Source organism: Mustela putorius, unplaced genomic scaffold (assembly GCF_011764305.1).
Source record: "Mustela putorius furo isolate JIRA1106 unplaced genomic scaffold, ASM1176430v1.1 tig00003858_pilon_pilon_pilon, whole genome shotgun sequence".
Lineage (NCBI taxonomy): Eukaryota > Metazoa > Chordata > Mammalia > Carnivora > Mustelidae > Mustela > Mustela putorius.
This window is the reverse complement of record NW_025422010.1, coordinates 19,434,880-19,452,246: the sequence shown is the minus strand read 5'-3', so window position 1 is coordinate 19,452,246 and position 17,367 is coordinate 19,434,880. Positions and strand designations below refer to the sequence as shown.

Here is a 17,367-nt window from a genome sequence, read left to right as displayed (position 1 = left end):
AGGATGCTGAAAAGTGGATGTCCCATATCTGATCAAATTACCAATCTCTGTGGCCAGAAGAGATGTACACCTTATGGAACTGACCAGAAAATGTGGTTCACAAGCCATTTTATTCTCTAAAACACGTACTATTACAGGAAGCAGAGGCTGCAGATGCAACCTGGTGAGATGAAAAATGAGCCAGTTGGGACCATAAAACAAGGAGGATAGGACATATATGCTGACTTGGCAAGTCATCTAGCACACTGCCGGAGGAGAAATCGCTCATGTGCACAGGCGCGCCCATGTAGTCTGTGGCCCAGAACCCTAAAGTTCACAGTGACATCATTTAAAGAAAAAAACAAAACAAAACAAGATCTGGCACCAGCCTGTCACCAGGCCTACCGGTGAGGTCATTTTCACCAAACATAACGCTACCTAGGGAAGAGCTCCGTGCCAAACCCCAGTCAAAAACAAGTGCCCTCTCTATTCTCTGCGTTAGTTAGAAATTTGCTAAACCGTTGGCCCAGAGTCATTTTCACGTCCTCCCCGAGTTCGGCTGTTTTGCCCCCCACTGCTGAGAGATGTGGGAGTCAGAGGCCGAGTGAGAAAAGCACCAAGCCAGGAGTTCTGGCCTCGGCCCCCCACTTCCTGTCTGTCAACTGTGACAGCCTCACTCAGACTCCCCAAGCCACAGTTTCCTGCACATTACTTAGTAAATAAGGCAATGAATAACATAAAGAATACTATTCTTACACAAGTCATGGCGTTCCAGTTGTTTCCTCCTTGACATCAGGGCGGTGATTCTGGTCATTTATTAAACAGTTATTATGTGCTAGCTTACATGAATAAGGCCTGGTTTTGTAAAAGTAACAACTAATCTTAACAAGTCAAAGGGTGGAAAAAAAACCATACATGGCTCTGGTTCTGCTTTTTGTGTTAGGAGGTGGGAAATAAAGATGGGAGAGTGAGAAGCAGGGGCAATTTGAAACTCGGAGCCTTCGGTAATTCATTCAGACACAGCATGGCGTATTAGAATAGAATATACGCTGAAGCAACTGGCAAAGACCTGTGTTCTGCCTGGTATTTCTCTGATGGCAGATACATGCTGCATGTTCAGGGAAGAAAGCCAGACTGGAGGGTAGAAGCCCAGCACTGAAAACTCTCAGGTTGGAGTGAGTGTTCAGGGGCCCTCTGAGTAAATGGGGTCCCACTCTGGTCTCTGCAAACACAAGAGTCCAAAAGAGAAAAAGGACCATTTGCTCATTCCCAAGGCCAGGGCTGCTGAGAATGACACGGGCTGGGGAGGAGCAAGGGAGTCAGAGCAGGATGTTCTCAGCTGCGCCCGCCTCCTCTGGGCCTATCAGGGACGGGGTGGAAGCATTCTGGGTCGGCGCTCTCCTACCTGGTGCCATGTGCAGCAGGCCTGGCCTGGCAGCTTTCCTGCAAGCCCAGCTCTCCCCTCCTCCCATGCTGCCCGGGATCTGCCTGCCACTGCTTTGGGGCAAGTCTGCCCCAAGAAGGTTCACAGGACCCAGTCAGGCCCCATGGGTGTCTGGAGAAATGGCAGACCAAATGGTGGGAAACGGTGGTCAGCCAAAAGCAGAAACCAAAATTACACAAAGGGAAAAAAAGGAAGAGTCCATGAAGCAAAAACAGCAAGGGAAGTTTTTGCATTTAACGCCCACAGGGGCCTACCTTCACTCCCCCAGGAAGAATTCTGTCATCCAGAGCCCAGTTCCCAATGATTGCCTGGAGTGTATGTGGAGGCCTACAGTCACCAGGGAACTCCAGACAGAGCCATGAGCATCCCACACTGGGGAGTTCCACAGAAGCTCCCCAGGCTGTGCAGTGTCTGAACCAGCCCCCCGAGGCCAGAGAGCAGCCACCTGTTAAGGTGAGCATGCTTGAGGGGGCAGCAGGGGTGAAGCTGAGGGGGTCAGCACACAGACCGTCTCTCCACCGCTACTCACCATGTACGAAGGAAAGATCAGAACTCGCTTGTGCTTGCCACAAGGCCACTGGGGGTCATCCAAGAGATTTGGGTCATAGTCCATGAAGTCTCCCAGGTCGCTACCTGAGGATCCCACACAAAATAATCAATAGGGGTCCTGGACTCCCTGAAGCAGAAGCAGCGGGGCGAATGCCAAGTCTAAAGTTAGGGCCTCGGGTTGTTGAGACCAGAATCACGCTGCCCACTCTGCCCCTCAGGAGACATCCCTACAGGCCAGTGAAGGGTACCCCCAACTCGAGGGGTCACCAATACTTAACATCCTGACAGGTTCTCCAGTGTAGAAAAGTATGTATCACTCCCCAGACCTGGGAGAGCACAAAACCTCATGAGCATGAACGATACAGCAGGGACCTGGGTTACAAAATGGGGCACCGAGAAAGGCACATTTGCTGAACCTGCAGATCAAATGAGTCACTCGAGTCCTGCCTCGCCGGCCACTCACTTCTGGTGTGAAGGCTTCCAGGCGGGCTACTGTGTCCGCACACAGGTCTGAGCGGACGCCAGTGCTTCCAAACTCCGCACCTGGACAGGCCCGAGGAACTTCCCCGTCATCTGGAGTTTCTCTGACAGTGGACATAATGCTGCTTCATACAGTTCTCTCCCTTGTTCGCACCTTACAAAGGTTTGCAGAGGCAAAGCTATAAGCAAGCAAGCCTTCCTTCACATTCACAGGGCCATGTTAGCTCACCCACTAGGGGAATCACCAAAAATTTTGGATCACACCTGATCCAAATCTGTTAGCTCAAATCATGTTAGCTCACCCACTAGGGGAATCACCAAAAATTTTGGATCACACCTGATCCAAATCTGAACACTAGGAAAACAGCGTCAAGAACCAGGCTGAGGTGAGGAGCTGAGTGGTGGGGAGAGGTGGGGAAGGGGGTGGTCCGGCCATGTCTATGGGTGCAGATGCCCTCGGTATTTCTCCTTGCTGGAGCTCGGGAGTTGGTAGGTGAAACATCTCCTTGGTTAAGGTCCCCCCTGTGGACCAGCTGTGAACATGTATGGTCTGAAACTGGGCTTGTCCCAAAGTCATGTGGCCTGTGGGATGGGCTCACGCTCTATCCAGAGGCCCCTGTCCTCCAGTCTGTACAAAGGGAGACCCCGCCCATACAGTGCACGGAAGCACCTTCTCCGCATGCTGCCCAGCCCCGCCTTGAGGTTACCTGTGTCCAGGCTCCCCTGGGTGCTGCTTGTGCGTCCTATGGAGAGACTGCGGTGGCTCAGGTTACGGAACTGGGAGAAGGAGGAGGCGGAGTCTATGGTATTTCTCCGGACTCCAAAGGCATTTGTGGGTAACAGAAACTGCGTGTAGGAAACAGTCTAAAGGGTGAAGACAAAAACGGATAAAATGAATTACTTCCAAGCCGTGAAAGGTGTGCATTCAAATTCTTAAATCTGCACTTCTAAAATCCAAGGAGATTGGAGATGAAATTTGTTTTGGTATTTATTTGCACCAAAACCTAACTTCCACTGACTTGAGGCTAGAAAGAGTTTTAACTTATCACACTCTGTGTGAATATTCACATTATATGGTAGAAAGAGCAGTGTGTTTGAGAACTATCCCTGAAGCACTAGAATGTTGTGTAATACCCAAGACACATACCACATTTTTTTTTTCTTTTTTGAACACCACACGAGCTTTATAACCCACCGAGTAAAGAATTCCAGAACACATCAGGGGCTGTGGCCTCATTCCTGTGTAGACACTCCTCACGGCCCCTTTTACTAGATGAGAGAAATGAATTCTTGCCCTAAATAGTTCCCGAGATTACTGCTGATAATGAAGGAATTAATGCCACCACAGAACATCCCTGTATGTTCTGTTGGCAGACGTGATCTCTGATGCTTGTCTCTAGCTTACCTCCCTCATTCCTATGTACACACTCAACCTTTAGGAATGGACACAAAACAAGTGATTTTCTTTTCACCTACTTGGAGAAGCCCTTCTCATACACCCCTGCCTGCCTGTGAGCTAAGGGCTGATGACACCCGGACACAGTGGTGACCAACTGTTCTGGGAGAGGGGAGGTGGGGAGGTCAGTGGCTGCCCCAGCAGCTTCAGCTGGAAGCAAACTACCCTGAGATGGATTCCCCAAATACTTGCACCATCTCCATAAACAGGCTTCTGAAGGGTTTACAAAGACTGCCTGGATCCAGCACCAAAAGGTCAAGTTCATCTTTGAATCTTCACCCCTCAGAATTCTAGGCAGCAGCTCACTGGATCGCACGTAAGGAAGAATGCGACGGCCTTCCTGCTAGGTGCTCACTAAGCCTGAGAAACTCAGCTTCTCAGCATTGTGGGAAGCCTCCCCCGCTCCCACGCTCAAAACAAACTTCCTAGTAGCAGGAATGCATGCAGCATGGTGACACCATCAGCTAACATATGTCCAAGGCACTCGGTTCAGAACATGCATGTTGTGTGGGGGATACTTGTCAGTATCCTGCATTCCATCATAAACGGCACTGGTGGAGAAATACTCATGCTGCTACTTCCTTACTGGCTCGGTGGGTTCCCAAGTGCATGCTAAGGGAGTGGGGACAGGCTGGCCCAGACCTGGTTCATCCACCACCGGTGGGTCAGGACTGTCATGCTGCCTCCGATCCTGACCCACTCTGGTGGTGTTGGCACAGACTCGAGGACTGGAAGCTAGGAAGCCTTACCTTCCCGTCAGCTCCCAGCTCCACACCTTCAAGTCCAATGATCTCTTTCAAGCTCACGGCACCTGTGGACTGCTTCCCTCCATCCAACTTCAAATCCCTGGGGAGGACAAGCCCAAGAGAAAATGCTCTGGTTTATACCCCAAAAAGCCACGATGATGTTTACTACACAAGACACCACAGTCACACTGATGAAAACGAGTACATGGGCTCCAGCCAACAGGGTATCCTTCTGACCCTCCTCGGGGGGCGGTTAACAACATTCTGAGGCAGTTCCACCTTGTCTCATCCACTTTGATATAAATGAAATCCAAGCAAAGGGAAAGCTCAAAGATGAAAGGCAGGCCCAGAAGCCGATGGACCTCTGGTGATCCTCCGAGCAAGGCCCCTCCGCTCGCAGTCCGCTAACAGGAAGCCAGGGAGCATTCCCGGGGCATCACGAGGCCAGTAGTTCTCTTAGGCTCAGGCTGCTGGTTTTATTTTAAAGCTGGCAGAGACCATCTCCCCTCACCGCCCCTTTTACGAGAAGAGAGAAATGAATTCTTACCCTAAACAGTTCCCGAGATTACTGCTGGTAACAAAGGAATTAATGCCACCCCAGCCACCCCACCAGGGGACCTAGAACATGAGCATCTTTCTATAAAAGAACAATCTCCAGTACTAACCAGCATTTACACAGCACTTCACAATTTACGAAGTCTTCTACACATCGTCTCTGCCATACCTTAAGATGACCCCATTAGACAGGTACTGCTATCATTAACTTCTTTTATAGACAAAAAACCCACAGGAGGCTGAGCGGTTTGCCAAGGTCACTAGGAGAGGAGGCTGTAGAGATGGGGTTTGCATCCAGTGCTGTTTCTAGAACACAGCGTTGCAACTGAAGCAAGACTGAGCTGGCTGTGGTTATGCTCATGTTTAACTGCTCACATTGTCAAGGACAATCCCCCTCCTTACGGTGGTCCTAGGGCTTGGCTGCTGATTAGAATCATGTGGGGGGCTCTGACAAACCAGCGCAGCCTGGACCCCACCCGCAGACATTTGTTTCAGCTGGTATGAGGGGCAACCTGGGTGTCCATTTTAAACACTTGCCAGGGGCTTCTAAAATGCAGCCATGTTTGGGAAGGACTGTCTTCCAGTTTCTGTCCCCTAGGATGTGGTGCTTGTGAGTCAAAAGTCATCTCAGGCTGGCAGTGCTCTTGCTACGTGGCCTGGAGAGAGGCCCCACATTCAAGGGCGGGCTCCTACAACCCAAGCAAGAACAAACAGAACATAAAGGCAAGACTCCCCAGGCCAAAGATAAAGAATTCAAGGAAAAAGAGAGGGAGCTGGGTGAGTAGCTCTTTCCTTAAAGAGAGACAAGGAGCCTCCCCTTCTGGGAAGGAAAACAGGGATTCTCTGATTTAGTTGATCTATTACTGGCTCTATAAGCCTATCTCTAACGCAGCAGTGTGATTAACGACACTTTTAAAAGAAATAGCCCAGGGGCACATCTGACTTGATTTTGGGCTCAGATCATGATCTTGGGTCCCTGGGATCAGCCCTGTGTGGTGGGTTCCATGCTCAGTGGGGAATCTGCTTGTCCCTCTCCTTCTGCCCCTCCCCCCTGCTTCCACATGTAGTCTCACTCTTTCAAAAACAAACAAATAGACTTAAAAAAAAAACAAAAGGAATAACCAAAATTTGCATCCAGTAAGTATTCCATTTTTTAAAGTAGTCTCCTTAGGACACCATAATATTGCTATGCTCAAACTCTCTGGAGCCCATCCCAGTCTGCAAGCTTTATATTTACACATATTTTTATTCTAAACACTATTACTTGAATTAGGGCTTTCCCCCTTCCCCCCAGCTGACTGACCACAAACTGTACATGACTGTAAATGACTTCAGGTAATTCCAGACATCAAGCTCACCCATTAGGGATGGTACAGAATAGGACAGTAACTCAGAGCTCTAGACACTGTTGGAAGGCGCAGACCATCCCATCCAGCACTCCAAGCATATTGTGAACAATGGGAGGACTCTGGGCATGTGCTTGCATTCTCCCGAGGTGGGGGTGTGTGTGTGCGTGCCTCTTCTGTGGGGGGACTGTGAGATCCAGGATGACTGAAGTCATGTCACTTTATAAACATGCCCTGTGAACAGAGACCTGCATTCCAGGTCCGAATCTCCAATCTGCAGCTGGAAAGACCAGGCAAGCAGGCGGGGAGCAAAGTGGGGCTCAGTAAGGCCACCAGAACCCGGGGATGGCCCACGCCAGAGACCACCCACCCTACTGCCCCAGCCGTCCAGGCGGCCGCCCTCACAAAGGGAAATGCTGACACAGCAAGAACCTGAACCAGGCAACGAGGCAAAAGTGGCCATGGCGGGCAAGGAGAAAGGGGATGGCCGTGGGAGCCCAGGAGGGGAGCGGGTATAAAGACAGCAGCGCCTCGCATTTCCTGAAAGGATCTCCGGCTCGCTGCCAGGGCATCCTCCTTGCCGGAAGCGCAACCCAGCGGGCACGGGCCTCAAATTCCCAACTCCCAAACAACTGTCTCCTTGTTTCCATTTTGCCAGACAGAGAATGTTATTTAGGGCTGAATCTAATTTAAAAGCAGGGCCTATCTTCACGGGTAAGAAAACCCAAAGAAGTATGGATATTAAAATATGCCCATTTTAAGGGTGCTCCAAAATGGAGAGCCGGCTGCAGGCAGGGACAGAGGCTCATTCCGTGTTTGTGTCCTACCTACACAATGTCTGACGTGCAGTATTTACTTGAAGAAGCCAGACAGGGGCCATGCTCAAACCACACTCCCCCTTCCTGATGCCGCCCCCGAGGGAAATGCAGCCCTAACACGCATTCAACTTCATGTGTGCACAAAGAGCCGAGATGCCTCTCAGGAGATAAATCCCAAAACGCACTTAAACAGGGGTTCTCAGATCCAGTGAGTATTCTAGCACCTCGGGAAACCCCAGCCCACCCAGAGGACAAAGGGTAACAGGCACAGCTCCACCACACGTAACCACGGGAACCCATCTCTCGAGAACCACTGTGTGGGTCTGCTCCCTGTAGCCATCACTTTCCACAGCCCTTCACTTGTATCACTGTCCTTTCTCAGTAACTAAGGCCAAGCTGAGTCAGAAAACAGGCCCGGAGTGCAGTGGATGCACCCTCAACTGCTCCTAGGAACAATGCAGACTGCTCGTACAGACCGGCCCTGTGCAACAGTGCTTCCTGCAGAGACGGTCACATCCTCCGTCGGAGCTGTCTGGTGTGCTAGCCAGCAGCTATGTGGCAACGGGGTACCTTAAGTGTGATCACTTGACTGAGGAACTGAATTGTTTATTTTAGTTCATTTATTATTTATTTAAAGATTTTTATGTCATTTCTATAGCCAACGTGGGGTTCGAACTCCCAACCCCAAGATCAAGAGTCACATGCTCTACCGAATGAGCCGGCCAGGGACTCCTCATTTCAGTCAATTTAAATTTCAACAGCTAGCTAGTAAGCTAATAACATAGCAAGCAGCTACTGTATTGGACCAAGTAAGCCTTCCACAAGCAGCCTGGCCACTGCCTCCGGGTGTTTACTTTCCAGGCCCGGCTCACTGGAGAAGAGACTGTGTCAGGTGTCCCACAGGAGGTGGGAGACAGGCAGGACCCTGCAGATGGAGCCAGCACAGGACCACCCTCGGTGGGGAGGGAAAGGACGACCGTGGGACTCGTGTTCAAAGGGGACCCACACCCCGCACCCCTTCAACATTCTTGAACAAGGCTCCTGACGGTGATAAAATGCACATCCTAGGTGAGGCACAGAGCAGCAGGGCCCCCAATCTGAGGCGTGAGAGAGACTCCAGGTCCTTTACACATCCTGGTGGAGAGAGAGGAAGATGCCCAGTGATGATTATGTTTTAATTTCCCTTCAGTAATCTTGGGGACGTGGGGCACTAACAGTTCATATTAAGTTTTTTTTTTTTTAAAGATGAGACATTTTCCGCACACCACATCTGGTGCCCTGCTATCTGCTCCATTTGAACCTCAAAACCTCATCCACGTGGTAATAAATGTATCTGCTCCAGAAAACCCACAGCTTCATGGCAGTGGCTGAGGGCAGACTTTCCAATTTTTCTGCCTCCCACTTAAGAAGAGTTTGTCCCTAACTTCCAGGCTGCCATTTTGGTGGCACTGAATTAGGAGCACACTTGTACACACATCTGTGTGCACGTGCATGTCCACCGATCGGGCCACAGTTCTCATCTAAACTAGGTCAGTATGTTGGGTTTCCTAGCTTTTTATTTTCTCTATATTAAGGTTTTTGGCATATGAAAATGGCATCTTTCATTAAGAGGCTGATAAACTTTTCTAGGTTCCTTAGCTAAGTGCTTGCTGAAACCTTATATTAACACTAGCCACATGAAAATGCTGTTGTTTGCCCATTTTGACCTATGTACACAGAGACTGCATGCACATTGAGCCACCTGATTTACAGGTAAGGCAGCCGCTCAAGACTGTAGGCGTGACTGTAAAGCAAGCAAGAGACTATGGCCCCAGACACTCCCTGTCTGGGGAGCCAGGAAGAGCTGCCTACAGAAGGGAACTGTGAACGGTCCTGCTTCTTCACCCAGAAAGAATCTTTTAAAAACTTCAGTGAAAAGGATTAAGCATTAGTCCCCAGGGAGTCATGATAAAATCTTGATGTTTTCTTTCTAACATCATTGTCCTGAATTCTCATTAAAATCGTGTATGGAAACAGAAATATCTGTTTGGCTCAAAAGGCAGCATTAACCCTCCTGGAGCAGGAGAGAAAACTGGAGAACACGGAACTGCAGCTGTAAGTAATTGAAAGCAGAATGAAGTCGGACTTTCCAGTTTCTTTGAAAAGCCTAGGAGATTATTTTCCCCAGATACACGTAGAGTCCAAATATTAATTTATGTTCTGCCTTCTTCTAAAAATGGCATGGAGGCAAGTTCAAATACCATATGTGGATACTGGCCAAAGCTGTGTGCATTACGGTTTACAAGCCGTAGCTCGCACTCACAGACGGACGTAGCTAGGCAGGTCATAGGGAAGGATCTCATTTGGACCAATGCACTCACAGAAGCATCGGTCAGGAACCATGGACAATGCAAGGGTCTGTTTTCTTCTCATCCACAGGCCCGGGTGACGCTATAGCTCAGACCTACTTAGCTGCAAGAGCTCATTTCTCATCTATTCAAGTTTGTTTTGCAGAGGCTGTAAGCAACAGACACACTTTGAAAACCCAGCACAAAGGTTTTCTTACAAAGTCTGAATGGTAGGGATGGGGGTGGCTGGGAGATGACTTAAGGCGGGACGGTGCAGGGGCTCCCAGAAGATGGGGGAAGCAATGAAAACAGAAGATGAAAATGCATTTGGGGAGATAGCCAAGCAGCAGTTATGCCCTTAAGCAAGGGGCAGAAATAGAGGTGGATTCTTTGTGGAGCAAAACCCTATTCTTCTTAGGATGGGCCCACATTCAGAGTGTAGCTCTCCTTAAAAGCCTGTGATTTGATGGTTGCAAATCCCCCTGCCGGACCTGTCTTGGTCTCAGCTCTCATGGCAAACAGTAAATGCAGATGATTCTGCAGTTGTGAAATCATCTGGTCAGAGCCCATGGCCAATCTAGATATCTTGGTACCCAAAGGGGATTACCTAGGTCACTGCCACCACACTATGGCCAACTCCCGATTTCATCGCGTTAAACAGGCAAGATGATCTTTCATTACCTTTTCTGATACTCATGGAGCCATAATGCATGGAACTGATCAAACTAGAGTCCCTATTAAGTAACAAGAAGTTTCAGGATGCCTGGGTGGCTTGTTAAATGTCTGCCTTCATCTCTGGTCATGATCCTGGGGCTTCGGGATGGAGTCCCGCATGGGGCTCCTTGCTCAGCGGGGAGTCTGCTTCTCCCTCTGCCCCTCCTCCCCTGTTTGCGCATGCACACACGCTCCCTCGCTCTGACAAAGTCTTTAAAAAAGAAAAAATAAGTTTAAGGTAAGCCCTTTCTCTTAAGGAGTATATGATTAGTGAACCAATGTTACTCCTAATAAAAGAAAGGTATGATTTAAATACTTAACATCTGGAAAGTAGATGGAACTGTGTGAGTAATCCAATTAACTAGTTTCCAGGGCTTTTAGCTTCCAGGATGGCCTGACTGCCACTTGTGATCCTTTAATGGTGCTCTAAACTTGAGACCTTGTAATGCCAAACAGAAGCACCACTGGGCACTTGCTCGTTAAGGGACAACAATAGTTTAAACACTTTGATGCATAAATAATTTAAAAGCCAGTTAAATATTAATAGGATTTCTAGATCTTTCAAAAAAAAGAGACTTACTGCAGAGAGCAAAGCCTGAAAGCTGGATTAGGAAATACCACTTGTGAGCTAATTTTAATTAAGAGATTATGCATCAACTGGAACTCAGTGATTTAAGTATTTATCATAGTTTAAGAAGTCCTATGTCTCGCCTCTTCAGATACATTACAGCTGCCATCTTGGACTGGGTCTGCTTACTTGTATCAGAGCAGAGTGTTACACCACCACAGTTCAGAGTCAATGGAACAAGCCCAGGGCTGACAGGAAAAAATGAAATCAAAGCAGCTTTTAGTCTACAAGGCCTGCGCCTCACACTCAGCACTCCATCGATAAGCCAGCCCCCCAAGGGTAACTGGCAGACAATGAAGCGGTCTTAATGTAGCTTACACCAAAATCTTTGTCTAAAGGCAGCTCCTATAAACAGCCGGATAACGGCATGATTCATCTATGAGATCATTCCAGAATCTGTCTCTGTGTGGGAATATGGTTGGTGTGAGGAAAGAAACAATTTGTGAATGTGTAATTTTCCACAACAAAAAAGAGATGTTCTGGAGAAAGTGGGTAGGGAGGAAGAGTGGGATGGCAGGGGGCATTCAGGCTTCCAGACCCCCTCTCAGAAGCAGCTGTTCTCTACGGCTGATCTCTCAATGATCAACACTCAGGAAACAGACCCAAGAGGATGACCTCATCTGAAAGGCCCCCATGCCAAAAGCTAAGGACATAAACAAATACCATGTGGGCACTGCTATTTATTTTTTTAAGATTTATTTATTTATTGGGACACCTGGGTGGCTCAGTTGGTTAAGTGTCTGCCTTCGGCTCACGTTATGATCCCAGGACCTGGACAGAGACCAGCACTGGGCTCTTTGCTTAGCAGGGAGCCTGCTTCTCTCTCTGCCTACTGCTCCCCTCTTTCTCTCTCTAGCAAATAAAATATAAAAAAATAAAAAATAAAAAATAAAGGATTTAAGAGAGCGAGAGGGGCGGTGGGGAGGGAGTGTAGAGGGAGAGGCAGAGAATCTCAAGCAGTCTCTGCTAAGCTCGGAGCCAATGCGGGGCTCAACCTCATGCCCCTGAGATCATGACCTGAGCTGGAACTAAGAGTCAGCCACTCAAATGACTGAGCCACCCAGGTGCCCCTGGACACTATTATTTTAAAACACACCCCCAGAGATAACCTGTTCTACACTGGGAAGGCATCTCCTTCAAAGCATGGTCTCAGATACATCTGTAGTAAGCAAACCCAGTCACTATCATTTAGTCAGGTCTGGTTATCTGAATGGGTCCATTCCTACACACACATCAACAAGCTGGAATCATCCAGCGTGGTTACTTTACATAACCCGGAGTCACAAGTTAACTCGGTTCACTGCTACTTCCTTCTGAATCAGATCCCTATATACAGAAATACCTACTGATGTCTGTTTCAGGAAATAAAGTGCATCTGGGCACTTGTCTCAGTTCCCGTATGCAGAGATGGTCCTGGGACTGGCCCTCAATACAACGCTTGCAGTCTCTCACGCCCCAGTGGTTGTGTTCAAAGCTTTTGAGCTGGCTGTCTGGAACTTGGAATGCATTTTCCCACTGACACTATGTTACGAATGGGGATCGCCCACACAGTGCTCTTTTAGCCTATAATGTCACCAAACTAGCCCTGGGCGAAGCAAGAGCTCTGGATATAGGAGCAACAGGTCAGAGGGTGTAAGGGGGGGAAAGAAATAGGAAAAAGTGGAGTCTCTCTCATGGTTTCCTGGTTTGGAGCTGACCTTGAACAACATGTTAAAGGGTTGAGGTCAAGTTTGCATTATTTCCCTCTCCCTCTCTGGGGCTCCTTTTCCTTCTCACAACCCCAGGATCCTTACTCCTAAGCTGTTCCTGTCCATAGTTTCTCCCCTCTCTCCACTTCTCAACCCATAAATTGTTTTGCAGCTCCTGGTCCCAGGGTGTCGGCACAGCAGCCCAGAGGACAGGGCCGGGGTACAAGAGGCGACGGCAATGGTCTTAGGTAGAGGTGTGGATGAGCTGTATCAAAGTGGGGTCTGCCTACTGAAAAGAGTCAGGAAACTTAACTTGCAATTTATTTTGTAAGCAAAGGGTTGCCACGCCAAACCACAGATCTACACTAGAAAAGAGAAGGCAGTGACTCATGTGGATAAAAGGCGAAAAGACTCCATCGGGCCTTGGCAAACTGCTGGTTGAGAGAAGAGGAGCCGGTTTAAGGCTGGGACTTTTCCCAGAAAATAGTATAATTTACAAGCTTAATCTGAGAAGAGTGTTTACAGCTATGGGAAGGTTTGATGTTACAGTTATAGTGAAAGAGACGGGCAACATCTGTTCCTCTTCTCAGTGACCAGCTTCCAATAGCTTGTTTTGAAAGGTGGGATTTGGCAAAGCTTCTTCCCACCAGCAAGAAAGATCAAAACAAAACAATCATCTCCTCGTATCCCATACAAGCATGTGTACTATGGGATAAGAAGTTTAAAAAAAAAAAAAAAAAACTGGAAGGAAATAGGCCAAAATGTTAATGAAGATTTTGTTTTGGGAGGTAAAGGCTCAGTAAATTTTAACTTCCTTTCATTTTCACATACATTCTAGATTTTTAAAAACAAGCCATGTGCCACTAAGGAAAACAATTTAAAGACCAGATAAAAGCAGATCTGAAGATGAATCCTTTGTGTTTGCAGGAACATAGTGCTGGCTAACTCATCAAAAATTGGACTGAGACCTGCTACGCTGGAGCGGACTTAGAGCAATGAAATAGCTCCATGACTGGAAAAAATGGAACCAAAGTGGACATTTAATGAGTACTTATTACATACTGCCTGGCAGGTTGCTCAAAGCTTTCATATGTAATACTTCCTTTGATACTCTCAAAACTCCAAAGCTGACATCATAGCCAGTTCTACAGACGAGTGAGCACCAGCAAAGCTAATTAATTTGCTGGGACTGAAGAGTCTGCCTGACCACCAACTCTATCCTGTGCAACCTATGCTCCTCGGCTTCAGCTGCCCATCAGCCCTGAAGGCAGGGATGGAGGGCTGTGGTTTTCCTACTGGCATCATGAAGGATGGAGTGAAAATGAGTGGGCTTCTCATTCCCACCCACTTTTCTGGAATAACTGTCGTTAGCTATTTTATTTATGGGAATTCTGTGTAAACTTGTATTGGAGGAATGGTTTCTCCAGCTAAAAAAAAAAAAAGGTCTGAAAACCACAGGACTAAACAGTCTAGCTCTAAATGTCTATCTTTGAAGTGTGCTCCTTACCACCGAACTGATGTGAAATAGCATTATGTGGCGAACCTTCTGGGTCATGTATCCTTTGGTGAGTTAGCCTGGGGATGCCCCGAGAAGTGGCAATGCCCTCATGTCGAGGAGGGGCTTCTATACCCTTAGAAGTGGTTTCTGCTCACTGAGCTCAGCCCAAAGGCCTGCCGTTATGAGTGACAACTCACTCCTGCTAATGATTAGTGGGACTTGGGGGCCCAATTGCAGTTTACTTGAAAGGAGTTAGGGCAGCCTGACGCCAGTCTTCAATCTAAGGATGCAAGAAAATTCCAGCACCTTCCCCACACATGCCCCTGATCACACCTGGCCATGCTAGGCCCCAGAAAACGCTGGACAGCGAGGACCAGACTATACACGAACGTGTGAAGGTGTGAGTTGGTGATGAGAAAGACCAAAGCAAAAGCGTCACTTCATCCAACATGGAAAGGGCACCAGTGACGAGATGAAACTCCCCACTTGCCCCTTTGGGAAAACCCCCCCTTCTAACTCAATACAAAAGTCAACCCAAAGATGTCCATTGCTTTAAGTATACATGAAAGGAAAAAAATTACATGTTGATCAAGGGCTAGAAAAGCAAGCCAGCTAAAGCCAGGAAACCCTGATGGGGCTTGGGAAGACCAGGTGTGACATCAGCAAAAGGCCCTTGGCATTCCTGGGGTTAATATTCAGGGTGTTAGTATTTGAGAAGAACTCCAAGAGCACAAAATGAGTGATACACTGGTGGTGAAGCTACATGTGGAGGTCATTTGGCTGGGTAGGTCAGGGGAGGAAACCTAGCTGGGGCTTAGCGCCTGCAGCCTGACACCCCCGTTAGTCACTGCAGACTTACCAGTTTTCACTGTGGCCAGGGCAGCTATTTGCAGAAAAGCGGGTGCGGAGCCCATGACCGCTCACCCTTGTTGACACTTCCAGGCCCCTCCGGCCTGTCCCGTGCTGCCATTCCTATCAAGACACCCACAGGGATGGGGTGCCAGGCTGAGGAATCCAGAGAGCACTTGCTTCTATGGAAGGGGACAGTCTGGCCATCATTTTCGGGGGCAATGACATATCCATAAAATTAGCCACTCTCAAAAGTCTGGAGGCACAGTCCTCAGAAATCCTGTCTATATTCATTTATTCAACAAATACCATGTCTACTAAGCACACTGCAGTGTGAGCAATAAGACAATCGACACCCTCAAGGAGGGTTAAGGACAAATTACAAAAATAGATTTGTTAAGTGCTAGGACAGGCCTAAGGGTACCACAGGACACGAGTGGCATCTTAGTAGGGCCTTGAGGCAGGGCATTAAGGGGGACTGTGACCGTGGCCTGAGAAAGGGCCCTTGAGGAGAGGTCTGAGTTCCCTCAGTAAGAAGCTCCAATGGGTTGAAGGACAAGAACAGTCTTTCAAGTTCTGCACCAAGTATAAAAGCCCCAAAGGCAAGGAGAACCTCTTACGGGGCCGGGCATCCTGTTAAGGCCAACATGAGAAGCCACAGGGAAGAAGACGGGTCTGAGAGGAGAAGTGAGGCCAGAGCCCAAGGCCCTGTCTCTGTGCTCATTAATCTAGAAAATCACGAAAGAGGTTTTCAGTAGGAGTCAGAAACCTAGAGTCACAAAAAACAACAAATACCCAGGGTGCAAGGGCACCTATGTATCTGACTTCGGTCCTGTTTTCCTAAACTCAACACTAGTCCCAGCTGAGCGCTTCAGTCAGGAGCCAGCAGAGGCACTGGTGAGAACTGAGGAGGCCAGGAAGGGAATGAGATGGCCTGGCAGCACCAGTCTTGGGCCCAGGCCTGGGGGTGCTGCTTTCGCCTGGGATTTGGAGATGTATGGAGACTGACTAGACATCACCTTCTCAATAAAATTGGAAAAAAAAAAAAAAACCAATAAAAACAAAATGAAAGTGAAACAAAGATATTTTCAGATAAAAGAAAACTTGAAGCAATAGATCCATACTAGAAAAATAGTAAAGGAAGGGCAAGTTCTCCAAGATGAAACCAAAAAATACCCAGGAAAATTTAGAAGTCTGAGAAAGAATGAAGGCTGGAGTGAGTATCTGGCTCACTGCAAGGTCTTTTTGTTCCTTTTTGTCATTATTTCTTTACAAACTACATGCCTGTTTGCAAACACTGAGAGTTTCTTCTTTCAGGGAAGCATGTTTGAGGGGGGCAGTGAGGGGCAGAGTAAAGGGTCCCTTACTTCCTGATGGTTCCTTCCTGGGACTGATGCCAGATTAAGGCCTGGGGTCCTCTGGTGGCCTCCACAGGTTCAGTGTGGGGACAGGTGGATTCTCCAGTGAGCCACTGATGGCAGAGACCACAGATGGGCCCACAGTACCCAGGAAGGCCAAAGACTACATTTCCCAGACCCCTGGAAGCAGCCTGTGTTCCGCGGAGCAGAAGTCCTCTCGTGGAAGCTGGAGGCGGGAATACCATGGACTGAAGCCGGGTGGTCAGAGCTTCCAGTGACTGTGGGGTGGCGACATCCAGCATGTTTCCACAGAGGCAGCCCAGAGGATGGCTCCATGTTTGTCCCCACTGCACTGCCTCCCACTGGGTCACTCTTGGGTATCTATACTGCTTTCTCTGTCTGTCCTGGACATTCTGTGGACCATCCCAGGTCCACCGCCTCCCCACCAACAGTCAGGGAGGAGACTGTCATCTCAGCCTATCTGTCCTGCACTCCATCCCTTCGTGCCCAGCAGAGCCACAGCAAGACTCTGAATTCCTAAACTGTAAGAGCAGGAATGGAGGACAGTTATTAGAAGCACCTAGTTTTATCTAACAGATGATTTCTCAAAATGTCGTATGCAAGCAAACTCTGTAAAGCAAATGATATTTTAAGAAGGAAGAGAGCTCATTAAGCAGGCAAGAAAACCATGTTTAAAAAAACAAAACAAAACAAAAAACCCTGTCACCAATCCTTTTGTGAAGTGAAAACATGTATGGTGCTGATGTAACTACTTAGCACACCTTCTCAAAGAGCAGCATCTTCCAGCACAGTGTAAAGACAGGAGGAAGACGCCTACCAGTCCCTTGATCGCTTCCTGGTGGTTTGTGGGTGACCTGGCCGTGGCTGCGTGGGTACTGGGGAGACCTGAGCAAGCAACACTTCAGGATCCT

At 48.3% G+C, this 17,367-nt stretch overlaps 1 protein-coding gene across 2 annotated transcripts in view; it reads right to left on the bottom strand.

The window, feature by feature from the left end:
• CABLES1 (Cdk5 and Abl enzyme substrate 1) overlaps positions 1-17,367 on the bottom strand; it is a 109,502-nt gene that overhangs the window by 17,721 nt on the left and 74,414 nt on the right. For both annotated transcript variants that reach the window (XM_045065444.1, XM_013051260.2), the window contains 3 exons: positions 4,658-4,754; positions 3,160-3,316; positions 1,953-2,056 (listed from right to left, as the gene is read on the bottom strand). In XM_045065444.1, coding sequence (XP_044921379.1) covers positions 1,953-2,056; positions 3,160-3,316; positions 4,658-4,754 — 358 coding nt within the window. The remainder of the gene's footprint in view (positions 1-1,952; positions 2,057-3,159; positions 3,317-4,657; positions 4,755-17,367) is intronic.